General features: G+C 34.7%; 1 protein-coding gene across 5 annotated transcripts in view; it reads right to left on the bottom strand.

The window, feature by feature from the left end:
* Positions 1–21392, bottom strand: part of LOC149479547 (rho guanine nucleotide exchange factor 17) — a 108706-nt gene that overhangs the window by 67442 nt on the left and 19872 nt on the right. For 4 of the 5 annotated variants that reach the window (XM_089708034.1, XM_089708033.1, XM_089708031.1 and 1 more), the window contains exons 2-3: positions 4864–4969; positions 1713–3714 (exon numbers count right to left, since the gene is read on the bottom strand). In XM_089708034.1, coding sequence (XP_089564160.1) covers positions 1713–3714; positions 4864–4925 — 2064 coding nt within the window. In that variant the 5' untranslated portion in view covers positions 4926–4969. Of the gene's footprint in view, positions 1–1712; positions 3715–4856; positions 4970–21392 lie in introns of all 5 variants that reach the window. The other variant, XM_089708035.1, reaches the window with a different exon arrangement.

Genomic DNA, 21392 nt, shown 5'->3' with positions numbered 1-21392 from the left:
TATTGGATTAAGATCCGGGCTACGAGCTGGCCACTCCAATTTTTCAATAATAACCTCTTGAAGGTACTCTTATACGCATCGTACGACACGCGGACGTGCGTTATAGTGTATTAGTAGCAAATTTTCTTCACTAATAAACCTGTAATAGGGCTGAACATGTTCCTGGAGAATTTCCTCAATGTACCTGATCAAATTTAAGGCATTATCTACGATAACTAACTCCGTGCGAGCATCGGAACTTATACCTCCCCATACCATTATTGACCCTCCATGAAAAATCGCAGTTTGAGTGTGGTGATGGGTGAAAAACTCTCTTCTCGTCTCGTCTATACTGGCTCTTGGCTATCAGAAGCTCGTAAAGTGCCTTAGCAGTCATCTGTAAACACCTCACAAGCGCACTGGCTGTGGGTCCAGTTTTCATGTTCTCGTGCAAAACGAAGACGTGCTTCTCTGTGATGTCTGAGGAGTTCTGGACGGCGTGCTGGTCTGCAAACCTTCAAATTAACTTCCTTCATTAGTCTTCTCACCGATTGCTCACTCACATTTATTATCCTGGTGTTTTAGAGCCGCTGGTGTATCTCAAAAACTGTCAGAAAGCCATTTCTGAGTATCTCTTGAACAATAAACGGGTCTTCTCGAACTGATGTGCACCTCATGCCTTCATTTCCTGGTCTGCACGTGTAGCTACCAGTCTCCTGGTATCTTCTCCATGCATAGTGCACCGCTGAACGTGGTACGTACTGAACATTAGGTACTTTACGTTGCGGCAGTCATTGGTCTAACATTGTGATGGCCTGAGCAGGTTGCTCAGATGTTAACGGCATTTTTTATTGTTTGTTATGATCATTGACTACAGTACAACAATAACAATATCTTAAAACGTCATAAACGATATCGAAAAAAGTTTTAAACGAACAATTCGTAACTTCGGCTTAACCGCACAAATCACAAATTTCGAGTAACTCTTAAAAAGTGGTAAAAGATTATTCTCAAACTTAATGATTTCTTACCATAAAATTAAACAAATAATATGTTAACATATCTGCATACAAAAAAATCGTGAAAAACACTTCAAACTTTTTTTATCGGCAAATTTGTAAGTGGCCAAGATTCCGTGCCGGTGAGTGTATGTATTTCAAAAATAATGTGGAATATATTAGAATTTGATATTATAACTTTAAATAAGTTCATATATGAAAAATACAAAATAAAGAATGGAAATAAGATTCGTGTGTTGCTTCTGCTATGAATTAACATACCATGAATACAAGTGTGTATTGTGCTGCAACAATAATGTAGACAGTTTTAGCATAGCATTCATAAGTGTTTTAAACCGAAAGCCGCGAAATTTCACGAAACTAATAAAATAATGAAGTTCAGTGTTATATTTATATACAATTGCCCTCAAGATTTTTATGTTTTTTGAAACAGCTGTTGCGTGAATCATGCGGCATTGGCCAGTTTGTCGAATAACGTACCGGCCCTGATACTGATCGTGGATTAAGAGGAACCGTAACAAAAATTATTCGCTTTAAACGAAATTCAATGACGTGCGAAATAATCTACTGAGTACATCCGTATAAATTTTGGCATTTATACAAGCGCTAACGCTATTTGCGTGGAAAATATTATGAAATAACGCAAATGCCTGCGCTGTTGTTATTCAAAATTTCAACTGCATTAAATGCTACATAATATAAAAATGTACTCACGTTATGTTGGTGCAGGGTGAGGATAACGTTGTCGAATGTTGAAGAATTGGAGAGTGCTTCAGAGCTGCCGCGCAAAAGTTCAGCGAGCAGATCGGTTCCAGGTTTAACTCCAGCCAATTTGGACGGTGACGACGTCGCTCTTACGTGTGTGTGTGCTCCCTTCGGTCGTCCTGACGTGGGAGCCGCTCCAGCACTTATTTTACGACTTGGCACTGTTGCGTCTGAAAAACTTCTACGGCCCATTTCTACTGATCTGCTAGAGGGGGCTTCTAAATTTCTGCCGAAAGGCCTAGTGAACTGCTGCCTCTTGGCTTCCACGTCAGATGTGTCGGAAGGGCTGAATGGAGATGGAGAAGCAGTGCGATCACGCGAACATGAATCGCTTTCAGCTTCTGAAGGAGAATCACCCCGTGACGTGACCCCATATTTTCTGCGCACTCTATATACTTCCTCCTCTTTTTCGTCCGAGCTTTGTTGCGAAAATCTAGCTCGCCTAACTCTAACATCATCCGTTTTCGACCACATTGGAGCGGTTTCACTTGGACTTGGAGGTCCGTTAGTGCACGAATCGTCTGATTTATCACCAAGTACAGATGACGTTCTCGTTTCTGCTGACAATCTCATGTCCTGCAGCGAGGCGTCACTACTTTCTCTGTTACAGCCATTAACCGGTGGTGGAGGATCATCACCCCCATCATCGCTAGCCGTTGTAATGTAAATGCCTTTTCTTCTCTTTGTTTTATCTAATGGCCTACGCCTCTCTCTAGTGCCAATAGGGGCGGGCGTACATGGGTTTTGAACGGCTGCTAGTAAATGGGCAACTTGCTCACTTGTTATGATTTCATCCTCTTTGTCCCGGTCTAAAGATCCATCTGAAGCTGCATCAGAACGTTGCGCCTCTTCTGGCTGTGTATCCTTCGACCACTGTTTCACTATGCACTCGTACACGGGTACGGGGATCGGCACTGAACTATCCAACTCACTAGCAGATTCTATAACAGTTGGAAAACTAGCACACTCACAGTCCACATTAGCACACGCGTTTGAAGGAATTGCGGGAAGGGGTGGGAATGCGAAAGGTTGAGAAGGTTCTAAGGGCGAAGTGCCCTCACTGTGCGCCTGCGCACTGTCAGCTTGAGAACCGTCACTCTCTTCGCGAAGTTCGTGCAATACACGCGGTGGCATTAACGCGGGTAAACTGCCACCCGCATCGGTCGAGTCCTCCTCCCGCACAGGAGGCACGCGGCGCGGCAATGGATGCGTCAATGAACGCGCACCTAATTGTTTATGTAAAGCGTCAGGTGGCGGAGATCGCGCAGACGGCAGCGCATGCGCAAGTAATCCTTCATCCGAACCTACCGCGGAATCGACCGATGCAACAGAACCACCTTCAGTCACATTTTCTTCAGTTACACTCGCGGAATCATCACGACGCGCACTGTCTGTTTTCGAAACGCGTTTACCGAAATCAAAAATCGACGGCTGTTTACCGCGATAGTACTTGTCTTGCACAAAGTCCCCTTGAGAGAATGATGCACTTCGATACGGTATTGTTTTTTGGGCATATGAACCCACAATCGAACGGGGTTCGACGCGCACTAGTGTAATTTTATCAGTATCAAAGTCATCACAACGGTCCACGGAGACACCGCGCGGTGGGCTGTGTCGATGCCGCGAGCGCGGCGGCGGGACAGGAGGCAGGATGGGCGCTGTGTGAGGAGGAGGCGGCGGCGGAGGCGGAGGCGGCGGAGTCGGAGCGGCGTGCGAGCGGGGCATGAGCCGCTCGGTGAAGTCCTTCAGGCGCTGCTGGCGCGAGGGCCGCTCATCGCGCGAGCCGCGGCCCAGGCGGCGCTGGAGACGCTCCAGCGTGCGGCGGTCCGGCTTGGCGCGGCCGAGGCACGCCGCCACCGCCTCCCCGGAGCAGCAGCGGCAAGGGCAGGCCCGCGGCGGAGGAGCTCGGCGTACCGTGTATCGCACCGCGCCCAGAGTCACGTACGGCGACCTGCGCAAACGCCGATATATTTAGCGTAACGTGCTGCCCGCCAAGCGGTCGGACGGCGAGTGTGACGGATTTAGAGCGGACGAACTTCCCCCGCAACTCGTGGCTGAATTCCGGGAGGATTCCCCGCGACCCACTCCAATCGAATTATATCGGAGCAGATGATTCGCATCTGCGTTCTCTTTGTAGATATAGACGGTCGAGAACGGAGATTGAGGCGAGAGTTTTATGATGGACGTCGTATGTAAACTGACTGCTGAGATATTTGCGTCCAAGTGCAAGAATTCGCGGCAACCGCGTGAGGACGGCAGGTGGCAGACAGACAGACGGAAGACTCTTCGAGTATAAATAGGTGAACGTTGGCAATTTGGCAATAGGTCGACCTCGCGCCAATGTTTACATGTCATATCTTGTTGCAAGGGACAAAGAATCTGATTATTTATTGAATTCCATGAATTGTCTCGCCAGATAAAAGGAAAGACAAATTGTTTTAAATCAAAGTGCAAACACTCGCGCGCTTACACCTCCATACTGCCTACACGTGAAATATCATTAGTATTGAAGTATTTATTCTTAATGCACTGACTCAGACATGTTATTCAGACGTTTTAACTGTGATACAAACATAAATAAAAAACATGTAACTTCCACAAATATACTTTCGGCTTTAGTTCTTTCTCACAGATTTTCAAGAATTTTACAGATAAATTTTTCTGGCAATTTAGCAAATTTACAGTGAATTACTGAATTTACAAAAATGTAACTTTAAAAATAACAGTCCTTAGTTTATAATAGCTGTACCCGCGATGTTGTTAGCGCATGCGTAGATTCAAATTCAAATTATAGTCTATTCAAATGATGCCGACGACTAATAGCTATTAAAACGTAAACTTTCATCAGAAACCAGTGCAGTAGTTTTACCGTGATAAACGGACAACAGACAATACTCAACAGTTTTATTATATGCATAGATTTATATGAATAAATAAAAATTGATACGCAGTGTAAGTTTAAAAATAATCCCGTACCTACGCAGTGTAGTATCCACTTCATATGTCAACTATTTACATTACATCCATTAACCAATTAAATGAAATTTCTTTCTAACAAAACTAATCTAATAAAGAAAACAAAAAGGTTAATACAGGGGACCTGTTGTCGCGTCTCCTTCGGACGCCATCTTGCGGGGAGCGCGCGCGCGCGTCCGACGCCATCTGTCACGTGACGCCGCGCATGCTGTGCGCTAAAACTGGCAACCCTGGAACAAATGTCAATGTCAATAATGCACAAAATATCTAGTTAAAAAGACCGTGTGTGCCGAGCACACGTGTCAGAAGTGAAACTTCTTTAGATTCAAATATACCAAAATCGTCGCTTTACTTCATGACGTGACGGTATTGGCATGACGCGACATTGAAATTTAACACTAAACACGTTTCTCTTCAAAAAAAGCGAAACATCTCATCCGTGGTTTTTCCTTAGCACGGAGGACGCTTAAACGATGCTTCATGCTACGAAGCTAACCTAACTTAAACGCTGGTTAATCGTCTCCAATCATCTGTTCAAAACGTGACATTGGCAGAATCCATCCTCACTGGGACCGGGAGTTGGCACATGAAAAAGAAGAAGAAAATCACTGGACATCGCCGAAATCTCTGCGAAAAAAATAGTTTCTGCAGTCAGAGTTCTGTACGACAATGTGAATTTTAAGACCCTCACAAGTATAAACGTAAAAGTAGATGCACGTTATGTATTACCACCCCTATATTTATTGCTACTATTAAATAATAGACTTGAATAGTTGCCTCATTCCCTTTTACAGTTTTTGGAAAAGACACTAACCAAATCTTTATCATGTGTGAAGTATTTGATAATCGCATATATTTAAAAAATCCACGAATCCAATTCACAATTTCACACCGCTCCGTGATCTTCGCATTAATTTCACACAAATGACGATTAATTATGAAAACAGTAAATTGGAAATTGGGTCAGCAATTCTTACATCCGCCCTCATTTTATATTCGACAAGGTACAGTTTTATATAATTTGTCAACGTCAAACATTAGAATAAACTGAGACAGTGCTTTATTAACTACGAGATGTGAAATTTACTTTGAAATTTTCGTTTGTCATCAACGTAGTTATCATCAACCTATTAATAATAAGCTTCTGCCTTTGAAAGTGTATTTTTACCCGACTGGGGCACGGGAGGGTAATGTGTTTATTAGGTTATTACATATCACTAGGGAAACAGAATTAAAGTTTCAATAAATATCTCTTTACTTAAGTTTTTTTTTTCACGTCATCTTACGCTATTTGCTATCCTAGTTCCTACACGGGACAATTAGGACAGAAAAGCTTAGCATTTATCTACATTCTATAAGATCGGTACGTGTACGTTGTACGCTCACTATCATAATTAAACAATTGCCTAATAGCCATTTCCATATTTTTTGCTTTTTTTATAAAACAGAGCTTGACAAATAACTTTATTGAAATTATTATATGTCCAAACTGTATACGTGTGTTTTTGCAATGAAAAACGTTCGTGATTAGGTACCAAAAAACATTTTAAAATATTGTGTCCAAGAATACACCGCTTAGTAAACACTCATTCACGAGCGAAGCGTTATGATGGCTAATTTGTCAAAAATAAATCGTGCGGTTTATCAAATCCGCGTTTAATTAAAATGATAAATTATTTCGTTTAAATTATTCTTTACAGAAGTTTTCAAGTGCAAAAACCGCAGAGGTTTCAGAGACGCTATCGGATTACAAGCCAGAAGCCGGCCCCTTTGATCTCTTACAACAATACCGACTAAGGCATAAAATTATATTAAAAGCAACGAAACAGAAAATTTACGTCCTGTGTTTGCGTATTATGAGAATTTTTACTTTGATTTAGGAAACCTGATATACGTTTTATTCGAAACGAATTGCGTGTTGGCTGGCTGATCTTTCTTTGTTCTTTTAATGGACTTTAAATCATTTTTAAATACATTTCGGAATCATGAAAAAGTATGACTGCGATCAGCAATGAACCTGATATTAAAAAGTAACAAAGCAGTAAATTGGACTGACTAAACTTAATTTTCTGACTCCTTCCTGATTCCTGTTTTTGACAGATTTTAATAGAAACAATTACCATACATATGAATTACCTGATCGATATCCATAGCCATAAATAGTGCTTAAATACAATAAATAACATGTGATATACTATGTTCATTTTGTAAGTAGGTTTGTTCAATTTCAACAAAATCTGACGACATTTTAAGGAAAGATACAGACACATACAAAAAACATTATGCCTATTTTTATCACCTTATTTTGTGTTATAAATTGAAATCAAATTCTACTATAACACAAAGTAGGTAGCGACATCTATGCTAACCAACAGGAAAGTAGGTTATATTTCAGGATATTGTAACATTTGGGCGGGCGGGACGACCTTAGAATTCAGTAAATTTCCGATAGATGTCGCTATACACAATATACAATACCATTACATATAAAATAAACATACTAACAAATAAGATAAACAGAGTCAGAGTCATCACTTAAATACATACATGTATAGTTTTAAGCTTAGAAATCATTACATAATAAACTAGTTATGTATTGGCAAGATTGGCATATTTCTGTACCTATTAAAAAAAGTTTTGAAAACTTATAAATGAAATTTGAAAATACACACTTACAACAAGTTTCAAAACAAATACTATCTTCAAGTACAATCAAATCTGTACTCTTTCATTTTTAATTAAGAAAAAATTTTATACATTTTAAAGTTTCCTTATAATAATCGCATTTATTTACCTTTTTCACTTATCTCTAGAGGCCACGCATCTGCATTGAATCCTCAACAGTTTTTATGTGACAACCGGATAAATAATTATAATTAAGCCAAGATAAAAGGCGCCTGCCTTATCTTTTATTTTGAGGAAGTATACAAGTATATATGCAAGGCTTTTTGAATTGGCTCTTCTAGACGGATTAATTTAAATTTCAACAGTTTTCAGAAGGTATTTATTTATTTATTTATTTATTTATTTATTTATTTATTTATTTATGAATGGAGTTCATTATATGAATGGATTAGAGAGTAATAACTAATATTCCTAGATGTTACAAGTAGGTAAGTACTAGTTAAATAGGAACCAAATTATTGTGATTTTCCAGTTTCCTCTACTGTAGGCATATTTATTTACGTGTGACGTGTGAGTTGAAAAATATATTAAAAACCACAAAAATTTGTAATTTATATAAAGATGTCTGAAATTAAACCAAGATAATGTTTTGAAGTGAAACTTCTTTATCGGGGTTGGAAAAAAATTTAGTGTAACATTTTTCCGTTACGCGCCATCTTTTTCTTATCCCTACCACGCGTGATTCGACGTATTTCTGTAAAGTTGCATATAGTTAGTAAATTATTTTTTGAAAAATAAGGTCATAAAGAAGTTTCACTTCTTACGTGTGTACACTAGTACACGCACACATTTTTTTTAACCGAAATCCTCGCCGAATCACCGAAAGTTAAAAAGAAAAGTAGAAACAGATTTTTATTAAAAGATTATTAATTATGATTGTCTAGGTTCTAGTAAACAGTTTTATGCTATTTTACTAGCAGGGAATATTTCATTGCAAAAACCTATGTACTTTAGTCGATACTGTATATACCATCTAGATATCACAGTTCAGATATAAGATCTAGCCTTGAAGTGACGTGTACCACAGACCACAATGTCTAAGCGGACGATTTATTACACGATTATAATTATTTTAGGTTAAGCGCATAGCATGATTAAGTCCAGATTTTAGAGAATTTTCTAGACACCGTTTAAAGTAGAATTTTATACTTAATTATTTTGTATTAGCAACTAAGGGAAGTTAGTTCATAGTGGATGTGTTTTATATGTGGTGGAATTTAGTAAAACTAGGTCCTTAGAGTTTAAAGAATGTTTTCAACATGGTCATTATATCCTTTGATCGGTATCAGATTGGTCCGATGTGGAAAATTCTTTCGGTGTTAGATAGCCCATTTATCGAGGAAGACTATTCCTACTATTATAAATGCGAAAGTAACTCTGTCTGTCTGTTACGCTTTCCCGCTTAAACCTCTCAACCGATTTTGATGAAATTTGGCACAGATAATCTTTAGACCCTGAGAAAGAACATAGGCTACCTTTTACCAAAACACCACGAGGGCGAAGCCGCGGGCGGAAGCTAGTAGGCTATATATCATCACGCTAAGACCAACAGGAGCGGAGCAATGCGGGTGAGACAGCGGTGTACAGCTAGTCAATCCATACTAATATTATAAATGCGAAAGTAACTCTGTCTGTCTGTCTGTTACTCAATCACGCCTAAACTACTGAACCAATTTTCATGAAATTTGGTATGGAGATATTTTGATACCCGAGAAAGGACATAGGCTACTTTTTATCCCGGGAAAATGACGCAATCCCAGAAATCCCACGGGAACGGGAACTACGCGGGTTTTTCGTTGACTGCGCGGGCGAAGCCGCGGGTGGAAAGCTAGTAATAACCATAAATGGAATGTTCATTCAATTTGGAAACTTTACTATTATTTCACATCACCAATATATTACAACCAAAAACATTTTTTACAATAATCTATTAAATAATGTCCCTAAATAAATCCACCGCAAATAGAACATGCAAAAAACCGAATAAATTTGCGATACAGAGAATATACAATTTGGCAAGTTGCCAAGAGCGGGGGCACACGATGCGTTGCGGCGGCGGTGCGGCGCCGGAGCGGTGTCGCTGCGTCGTCTTACATAGAAATATCTGTGGCATGTCACACGATGCGTTCCGGCGCCGCACCGGACTTGTAACCACCAAGACGAGGCGGGGAGGGGTGAATGCGGTGCGACGTCGGAGCGGCACCGCTCAGTTGTTTTGCATCACAAGGAAGGACACGCTGTGCAACGCTGCTACGACGCCGCTGCGACAGAACAACGTTACGGCGCCGCACCACTCGTGTGCCCACTGACACGGTGAAATCTTTGCGGTGCGGCGCCGCAACGCATCGTGTGCCCGCGCCCTGAACAGGCTACAGTATATATGTACAACGAATGTCACCCGTAAACACATAATATCCCAAGAATTAGGTCATAAATTTGGAGATAAATGTAAATAAACGCGTGTCGTAAAACTAGTCATCTATTTATACTGGTTTCCTAAGAGTTATTTAAAACGTTTTGTTTCGGGACTTAATCGTGGCGATTAAAATAAAAGGTTAAAAGTGTATATTGTTTCATGGAGGTATTTTTTTTTTACATTTGCTGGTTTCAGGTATCTTTTTAAAGCCAATTATTCAATAATTTATGAACCATATTGAAGATTTTTTTAATAAAAAAGAGAATTACAAACACAAACTTTTCAACTCAAGGCCATGTTGTAACAAAAAATAAACAGCCTTGAAATGGGCAGAAGTAGACAAAATTTAAAGGGGATCAATCGTAAGGCACGGGCATTCAAATGCAAAAAGAATCATAAAAATCGATTCGTCCAGTCAAAAGTTCAGAGGTAACAAACACAAAAATAAATACAGTCGCATTGAGAACTTCCTTTTTTTGAAGTCGGTTGAAAATGTTGTTTAAATATACGCAATGATGTTGCACACTAGGATTCAATGACTAAGATTTCCTCATAATATTTTCATTTTATAAATATAATCCTGTAAATATATGATTATGGCTCACTCGTATGTAGGTGTAGGTAATATAGTATTGCAGTTATCGTTTATGACAACTATTCATTTTAATATTTTATATTATTGCTTGAAATTCATGTAATAATATTAATTCAAAAATTATTCAGTCTGTCTGTTTCATTTTCATGAGTAAACTGTATCAAACTTTTTTTAAGTAACAAATTTCAATTAATGTATGTTTTCGATGTGTAATCTTCTACATAAGATAAAAATATTTTAAATAAAATTTATAGTTAAAGAAAAGACGATATTACCTACCACACAGGGTTCTACATATAAGCAGGATAAAAAATCAAACACTTGATTCACATATTTTCATACGGTAAAACAATCTTATTGTTTTATAGATACATATACATATTATGCAATCGAGGTAAAGCTTGTGTTAATAACTCATGTAGCAGTAATAAGAAATTAAGAATAACATCTATAATTCCCTTTAACGTAGCAGTAAAGTCGGAACAAAACCGATACAAACAAAACAATCCATTACACCTGAAATCCGTTACAATATAGAGTACATATAAAAGGAGCAGATACCATCATTTGTCATAACCATCACATTTCATCTGTTTCTCGTACAGTTAGAACAATCCAAGATTGACGAGGCTTGCTAAACCAACCTACGTGTGCACCCACGTGTTTAGGAATTAGGATTAGTATGGTTTACATACACGATTATGACTTATGAGTCTATTTAGCGGTTTGTATGGATAAGCTTTCGTTTGCAGACATGTTTAAATATTATAATTGATTATTTTAACCTTATATACTAATTTGACCGCCTCCTTGGTACAGTGGTTGACGCGTGAGCGTAGAACCGAGGGTCCTGGGTTCGATTCCCGGTGGAGACGAAGAAAAAAAAATGTCTCGGTCTGGCAGGACACAGAAGGCTGATCACCTACTTGTCCCTAAAGAAAATCGATCAGTGAAACAGATGTATGCATAATGCATCTGCCCCTTACCCCACTACGGGGATACGGGACTTCACTATATATGTATATACTAATTTGATACTAATATTATAAACGCGAAAATTTGTAAGCATTTTTTACGTAAAAACTAAGACGGATTTCGATGGAAATTAATAGTATAAAATATACATAACAATAATACTAAAAGTTTTTTAAAATAACTTGTGACTTCTCGTTAATTGAATGTAAAAAATAAAAACCTTAATATTTTTCCCTGTTTAATTACATGTCTGGATTTAACTTACGCTAAAATAAATAACTGCCAGTTAAACAGGCAGCTTACAATTAAAACGGTGTTTAAAACTGTGCCTATTTAGAGACGTATTCGTGTAAAAACACAAGCATTTCCTGGCGCAACACATAGTCTTTTTTATAAAAATCGTCGGTTTGAGAATTCTAGACATGAGATAAAAAATCTAGAATGTCTCAGTTGGAATATGCTAATTATTGCTTCATTGAAGACTAAGTACCACGGAACCTATCACATATTCATACTTACTCTCTACTTCTTATAGATCTTTCTAAAAAAATATTTTACTTGATCTATGAATTGTGCTAAATAATGTAATTTTTAATAATTTTTTTTTTAACCTCAATTGTGCTGTGTACATACAATTTGGCTGGCATTTTACCGCAACATGACGTGATTAAATTTATGTATAATTAGTCAAAATTGTCAGCTGTGATGTGTACCTATTTAAATAAATAAATAAATAAATTTCTATAAACATCTTTATCTCGTGTACCTATTTAAAAATTAACAAAAAATTGTAAATTTCACACTCACATTTTATATGTACATTCACTTATATTAGTATTGACTTCTTTACAAACCCAGTGACTTCATTAGTCATCCCATTCATTTTATAATGAAGTAAGTGATAATAGTATTATATTTTTTTGTTTGAAATAGGTACCTCTGGAACTGTTGAACAAATTCAATAGAAATTTCTCCGAATTTTTTCAATAAATTTTTGACAAAACATTATAAAAAACCGAACCTGTAATAAACATACAGCAACAAACAATGATTGATTAAAACCAAAAAACCAGCGATGCGTCATCGAGTTTTGATTTGAAGATTTGTCCGACGACGGTCGGGGGCACTCAAATGAGAGACGTTCAATCATTCGTCATTTGCTTGCGCATGCGCATGTATACTGTCTAATTGTTTATGATCTGTACAAGTTAGAAATATTTAACGGATTTAAAACAGTAAAATAATTCATATGTGAACAAATGACTTGCTAGACATTCGTAAATGTTTTATCTTGACGTTTATTTGGTTTAGGGCCGATTTTTCAATGGTTGGAAAAACATATTCGTCGAATAATGTATAAAACTACCATTTTAAAAACGTATTCTAATTGCCCGTATTTGACAGTTTACGTGACATTTTAATATTATCGTGTCATACTTTATTGGACGGATAAGTTTTATCCAAGCATTGAAAAATCGGCCCTTATAGTATAAAATGTGCCAAAAATCCTACTCCTACTAATATTATAAATGTGAAAGTTTGTGAGGATGTGTACGTGTTTGTTACTCTTTCACAATACTACTGAACCGATTACTATGAAATTAAGCACACATATAGAGGGTAACTTGTATTAACAATTTAACACATAGGATAGGTTTTATCCCGAAAATCCCACGGGAACGGGAACTACGCGGGTTTTTCTTTGAAAACGTGGGCAAAGCCGCGGGCGGAAAGCTCGTATGCTTATAATAATTGATAAAGCTTTTTTTTTATCTTATGATTCACCTTATTACTAGTGAATTCCCTAATTAGTCGTGAATATATTCAGAAATCGCTTCATAAATTCGTTTAAAAGTCTGTAATTTACTTTTCTCCATTTTTATCAGCTAATTAAAATATTTTAAGAGCTAATGAACATATTATGTGTGTATTATAATTTATAATGTATTCATTAGTGGTACTTAGTAGTCAAAAATTTAGCCACACGCCTAAAAGTGAAAATAAATTAAGATAGGATAGTAAATTATACACATAGGTAGGTGCCTACTGAACAAGTTATCAACCAACGAAAATTTTAATTTATACAAAAATTTAGAATCTTTTATTACAGATAAATAAAATTAAATAAGAAATGTTTTCCAACATTTTAAAGGGGCGAATTTTTCTCAGGAGCCAGCTCTTTTGTTGGTTTTTACGTAAAAAGATGCCCACTGAAAAACGCTGACATTATAAGTACCAAAGTTTAATTTCAAGTTTTGGGTTCAGCAATCATTTTTTGATTTTTTTAATTTTTTTTTTATGTCAGAGCAAGCAAAGGGGCAGGTGGGCAACCTGATGTTAAGTGGTCACCACCGTAACACTAGAGGTGTTACAGGTGCTTTGCCGGCCTTAATGGATTCCTTTATTGACTGTTTCTATGTTTGACTTGTATCTTCATTCAATTTTTAATCTAAATTTACGCTAGTTTATATCTGTATTTACTATACTTAGCATAGTCTCATTACAAATTGCGAAATGTAACTAACATAAAATCGTATAAATCAGTTTGTTTATAAAATCTATCCGCGCGGTGTCCGTGACCGCAATGGGTATCCGTTAAAAGATCTATTGGAGGCATCAATCATTAAATCATAAATAATTACAACATTATCTGTTTTAAATAACTTGGTATTAACTGAATCTGTCGTGTGGTTTAAATAAAATGGTACATTAGAACCGAGTTGAAGTTTTCAAAAATATTCATGTTCAATGAGTCGAAGTCATTTCACGTGAAAAATAAGAAGTAAGTTCACATCTGTCGAATAATTGGTTAGATATTGAAATCCCTTAACAGGAAGCAGCCTCGCAAACCAATTGCTGCGCGAAGCAGCTCGGTAAGGGTTGACGTCCATACAGACCGAGCTGCTTTTCACGGCTTTGTTAGTTATACATGGTTATACTTCCCGTATTCGTCAAGTCAGTACTTCATCTGGTTTAAAGTTAAGCTAATTTATTAGTAAAATTAAAAATAATTAGCTTATAATTCACTTACAATTTATTTGTAAGTATATCCGTATTAACTAGGTAATAGTCTTCACATCTCCGACACTACAGAATTGATATGGAATATATCTACTTTTATGGATATATCATTTTGATAAAATATATTTTCTACCCCTACATTAATCAAACTACCAAAAAATTATGTCCTTACCATAGGCAAATTCGTAATTGTAAAACAACTGAACATTAAACATAACCACGAACAAATACCAGCTTGTACCCTTCTAGGTATTGATAAAGGTCATGTAAGATGATATGCACGACACGTAGGCAACAGATAGTATAGTAATTGAACTAAATGCTACAAGTAGGGTCAGCAACACAGAGCTAGATAAAATTTGTACTGACACAAAATTATTGTCTACACGTGTTCAGTAGGAACATACAAAGAAATAGGAAGCTGTTATCAAAATATTTTTATAATATTATGTAGAAAATATTTGAAGTGGACATTGGTTTTTTTTTATTACTTTATTGAAGCACAAAATTAAGTCACAACACGATGTTTCAAATGAGAAGAAGTGAACGGACAACTTTGAGAAGAAGATATAGGTACGTACAATATTACCTGTGTATTATTTTGCTTGATGATTGTATGTATCTGATAAAAGTATTGTATCGTGTCCATAACATTTAGGAAGTACTGTTTACCTAATAACTGTAATTGCTGACTGTATCCTTTAGAAAGGTATTTCTTATACATTTAAGAATTGATTCAGGTCGCCAATCATACCAAGGTTTTATTTGTTGTCTTTATAAGCTCGAACACATTGAGTTAAATGATGAAATAATGAATTTTGATTTCACTTCAGGATTTGATCTAACGGTATAAAAATATAATTTTAAATCATTACCTATCCACTTATTACAACTAATCCTTTTTACCTTAAAAACAAAAGTGTTTTAGACACTTACCATATTCTTACACAAACAGAAAATTCTGCTCAATTGAAAATTTACTCAAAAGCAACAAGGAAAACCGAGTGAAAAACAATATCAGCATGTGTGAAGTATCAGTGTCACGAATAATTTGTTAGTGGAGTGTTTGGCTCAAACAACTATTGACATATACACCCACCTAAGATTATTTCACTATTTATATTTGTTTCTATTTGTACCTTAATATTGGTCTATTGGTTTCCGACATTTAAAAATGTATGGTCTTACCACAAAACAATTTAAACACAGTCTAACTTTAAACCAGGGATCTGTCTCTTTAATAGTTGTCTATGTGAAAAACGACAAAACCAGAGTTAAACCCTGTCTAGTTTTTTGTGGTACCTAAGACAGGTATAATTTTATTAACCAATTTTACAAGTTTTGGATATGCTCTGTTTAGCTTATCTGTCAGTTAAAAGTGGTTAAAACTACTAATCGATAAAGATGTATACTAAGAACGTAAAGATTTTTTCAGTCATCATTTGTAATGTTATATGAAGTAAAAAACATTTTTTTTATAGGTTAAGTGTACTTTAATTCTATTTGTACCTCCGTCTTTTACGACTTCAATATAATCGATATGAAATTTAAAAGCTCTCCGTTTCAACACTTTTTACAACTGCGCGAAATAATAAAAAGTACATAACATTCATGTTTACGGAGGGATCGGTGAAATGTATTGTACCTACAACAAAAATGTAGTCCCCAAAATGAGATTATTTAAGTGATCTGTATTATCTATACTTAATACTTAATATAAAGCTGAAGAATTTGTTTGCTTGAACGCGCTAATCTCAGGATGGTCCGATGGTCCGATGTGGAAAATTCTTTCTGTGTTAGATAGCCCATTTATCTAGCTAGCTATAGGCTATATATCATCACGCTAAGACCAACAAGAGCTGAGCACTGCGGGTAAAACCGCGGGACACTGCTAGTAATTTATAAGTTAGAAAAGAATATCGCACAATATCATGAACACAGAGTAAAACCATGCTATTAATAAATATCAAATTCCTAAACTCCGTTCAAAATTAAACTATTCCCAATCACACATTAACATACAGATAAAAAATTAATAAGCAAAAAACTGGCTGACACTTAACCTATCATTATTTCTCATATACACCGGTAGCCTAATTGTTTCCTAAAAGTATTCGCCACGATTTATTGGTTTTATCTACACGATTTCCTAGTGATGCGTAATTAATGTGGCCAAAACTTAAACTTTCATCGACCTTATTCCTATGAACATACGAGCTACAAAATTTGCATGTAAAACTTTAGAGTTTACTCATTGTTTATGCGAATTTGAATTCTATACCTAGGCATTAAAGTTGCAATTCGATTGTAGATTAGGACGAGTTAAATGAACTTACCTCTACTTGACCTTTGGATTATAAGAAAACAATTTGTTTCGCGTAGGTGTGGACGTCATAGATGCTGTGTCACAGTAATCTATCACAAATCACGATTATCATTCACCATCTCTATTAGAAGTTATGTACTAGTGAACGCACCCGTCTTGTACTATAATATGTACAAGACCATTTTAACGATTAAGATGTTTTTTTTTACAGTCGTTTTTGTGTTATCGCGTTTCTATTAATCTCTGTTATTTTGACGTTAACAGTTAATTATTTGATTGACAAATGAGGTGCTATAATAATTAATGAGCAAGAAGTAATTATGTAGTAACTGTGCAAATGTTATAAAGATCAGGTACCTACTAGATAAAATTAATATTTAATTAGCTGGTAAACCATATTTAGAATCTAGTTATAATTTATATTGTCATCTCTACATTGTTTTTGTCAATAATTCACCAAAACTTTATAAAAATCGACCATAGCATTCGATAACAGGTCATTATACGAATTATTTGTCAATAATTATGTCAATAGCTTTATTAAGTATTCAATTTGAATAATATTAGAATATTTTATTATCTTTTTATGTTAAACATGTACAAGAAAATGGCTGTTATGATGCCTATTATAGAAATGGTATTTAAATTGTTATTTGTTATAAATCTTTTATACTGCCAAAAATAAAATTTCGTGTATGGACAACGAAATTAATACATTATTTCAACTTCGTCAATAAAACTGCTATCATTAAATATTATAATCCCCCAAAACAAGTAGAAAATAAAATGTGTCTATGATTAAATTACGGCTTTTAAACTAGTCAAATATGAAATAGGTACATATACACGACTGATTTCAGCAAGTGAATATAGAAATGTGTATCATTGTACATATTTCAAAATATCAAGGTTGGTAAAACTCTCTTTATTTTGTGATTGGTTGGAAATTTAGATAACGTAATTAATGAAATGAAAATGAAAAATGAAAAATTTCTTTATTATAAGTCCTTTCCACCTAAGATGATTTCTGTGACACATCGATTTTTGACACGTGTAGAGATGTCGGTTACTGAAATCGTATCAATTGTTTCCGATAATCGATAATATTCTATATGGAAATGAAATCGATTTGAATAAAGTACCAAAATTAGTTTTTTCGGCATTTCGCCAACTATTAACTAAGGAAGCTTAGCAAACAACAGCAACAAAAAGTCAACAATAACAATTAGTAAAAATAACAGAATACCACGTAAAGTATCAATATAAAAATGCTACAATATACAAGGCTGACGTACTCGTACAGACGATTGACTCGATTGACAAACGATCACAAGATGGGCGCCGATTATATGATTTTCCAACTCTATGATTTTTCAACGATCCATTTCATGTACACGAATTGCGTAGCGGTAGGTATTATATTTTTGTGTTATTTTATTTTATTTTTCATTATATTAAACTAAACAATACTGTTTTTGATTTATAACCTTAAGATGTTTCATTTTTATATTTTTGGTAATAATGCCGCCATAAAATAAAAATATTATGCACTAAAATTATTTTGACTTTTTAAACATAAAATACGTAATTCGGAACACGATGAAGTGTCACAGGAATCATCCTAAATGAAAAGGACTTATAGTTTCAAAAAATGTTACATAATATAGTTACATATGCTGCATTAGATGCAATTAGCTAGGAGAGTTATCAGAAAATTTACCATTTATGTTTATTTATTTATTTATTTATAATCTTTATTGCATACAACACAAATACAAATTTCACACACACAGACAGGACATTAGATGCAAAGGGCGGCTTTATTGCTTCAAGCAATTTCTTCCAAGCTATGTTCTTATAATACAAAATGTATGTGATTTTATCACCTACTTTTTAAGTTTTAACTTTCTTTACCTAGACAGTAGAAAACTTTATTAATCGAACTGATCGAGCTTTCCAAGAAACCATTTAGATTAATAAAAGAAGTTATTAATATTTATAATTAATGTTTTAAATCGTAACTGTATCCTTTATCTCAATAATCGGCACTTCAAAGGATTTCAAACTGGTTTCAATCCAAATCCGCTCGATATATTTTAATGATTAATCGGAATGTATTTATATTAATTATTATATTTTCGACATTAATTAACATAATACATTGTTATTTTAATAAGAACTCTTTGATGTAACTTTTAATCTTTGCTAGTAGGTATACGTGTAATTAAGAAATTTATATACTTAACTACCTTATGAGCAAAAATCGGACTCCACTAGAATTATTTATCGTAACTATATATATATCCGATAGCTAAGTTTTGTTTGCTATGATTTTTTTATTTCAAAAATATCAAAATTCAATAAATCGTTCAGTTACGGTAGTCTAAAATTTAAATTTATCAAATTTTATTGCTTTCTTTTAATTTTTATTTCATAGGAACGAAAACACATCACATACAATTTTTCAAAAGTGACCCACTTATCACATATCATTTTTCTGAACACGCTGTATATTTCCATATACCACCCATTAAGAATAAATAAAACATCGAAATACAAAATGAATTTAAACGGCTATTTACAATTGAATAATGACCAATCAGAGAATCTAACAGCGCATTAAGTTTTAATGTGAACACATTATAAATCCCGCGTTTGATTCTCGACGTTTGACAAATTAGTATATTATGTTGAGTGTTAGTTAATTGCTAAACACCTATCACGATAGTTTTATATAGAAAAATATATTTTAGGAAAGCAAAACGTTTTTATCTGCCAACACCAGAGCTTTATTTCAATGTTCCCTCCACGCATGAAATGTTGTATACGTATTAAAATTTAAAATACAGATTTTTGAAATGTATGTTTTATTACGATGCGTGCAATGTCAAGCAGGTGCTACCGGGTCTTCAAGCATATGTTGGAAGTTAGTACGACGAACTCTACCTATGATGGTCCAGGATCTTTAATGTATGTAGGATGTTATGATTGATTAAAGTAACTCAAATTATACAACCGTCCCTCAATGAGATCATAAGTTTGATTCACAAACGACGTAATCGACAAATTGGTAATTTAAGTATCAAATCTTCAAAATACGAAAATTTAAATTAATTTACAATTGAAAGGAAAATCGATTTAACAATATTTTCCGTTTCATAGTTTCCTTTCTACTGGTAGATAACATTACTTACACTTAAAATATGGTTCTTACATGGAGATTTATGAGTTGAAAAGTGAACGACTTTTTATTATTTCACATTCATACCTTATCTATTCTTATTCCTAATTCCAATATCCAAAAATCTTCCAAACAGCTTAAAAGAAAGTTGTATTTCTAACACAATCGCGAAAAACTAAACATCTAATTTACATGTAGACCAAATTTTATTGGCCAATAAACTCATTTATTAAGTCTTATTTATGGCAGCCATCTTTTATTTATGAGTTTGCTTTACATATTTAGCATTTTTATATTTTTACAATACCATTTTTATGTAGTTTTGCCATAATATGGACATGCTAAAGACATAAAATAATACGCTCTAAGTTTTTTCCTTTTATATTTTATTCAAACAGCCTTTTTATTGTGCCACGATGACTTAATTTATGTTTTCCTAATAAAAATATCTGAATATGGATAAGGCATTAGTTCTATTTACTTTTTATGCCTTAATTATTTGACAAGAGATAAATAGAACCAAAAAATGATCATTATATTATCAGCTATTTTAGTTTCAGAGAGTTTCAGTCGAGTGGGAGGACTTCATTCAAGATTTTATCAGTCTTTTAAATTGGTAAATTCTTATAATTATACATTAATGGGCAAACGTTATCGTTTTCAATCGAATTTCGATGTAGTACCTAAGGCCAAGTACACGGTAAAACTTTTAACTGAGTAATTATCCTTGATTTATAAATTACAATATTGCATTAACATTTCTTTGGAATTTATTGAACGAATATGGGGATTACATTTAATTTAATTACGATAAAATACTTTAAACAGGCCTATATTAATTAAACGATCCTGAATTTCCTTTTTGGGGGTTGAATTAATTTACTGACCTAATTTTGTATGTATTTAATTATATAACTTGTATATTACCTTTAAAGGGCAAAATTTTATTAAAATAATTCGAATGTCAACGTTTAGCCTTACAAATCTGTGAATGATTTTAATTATGAAATTGTAAAAAAATAAGGCCATTGTTTATTTACTAAAAATAGAGTTCATTGAACAATTAACAGTTCAAATTATTTCAAAAATAACGTGGCTGTTTTTTAATGTTATAAGTGGGATCAGGTTTTAAAAGAAACAAGGTTTAATTGCGAATCAATTTTCAGCCCTTTCCGTTGCTTATAAACAGATCACGAGGTACCTAGCAGGTTATTTATCAAGTGGGATGCCGGATGCCTAATAAATTATTTTCTTACAGATACAGATTCTGAAGATCTTTAATGTTGGTAAACCTTTTTTAAAAATTGGCGTTAGATAGTAATAGTAGTATTTTTCATCTTCTTCCAAGTAGATTAAACTTTGCATGATTACGTACCTACTTTATTTCAACTTACAATTTTCATGATATAATGAGTTTTTAGAAATTTGTAATACCGCAAATGAACTAAATAATA

Source organism: Colias philodice, chromosome 20, assembly GCF_061535455.1.
Source record: "Colias philodice isolate Cphi_HAF_F1 chromosome 20, ilColPhil1 Martin Lab GWU primary, whole genome shotgun sequence".
Taxonomy (NCBI): domain Eukaryota; kingdom Metazoa; phylum Arthropoda; class Insecta; order Lepidoptera; family Pieridae; genus Colias; species Colias philodice.
The sequence above is the reverse complement of the archived record's forward strand: the minus strand, read 5'-3'. Positions and strand labels throughout refer to the sequence as shown.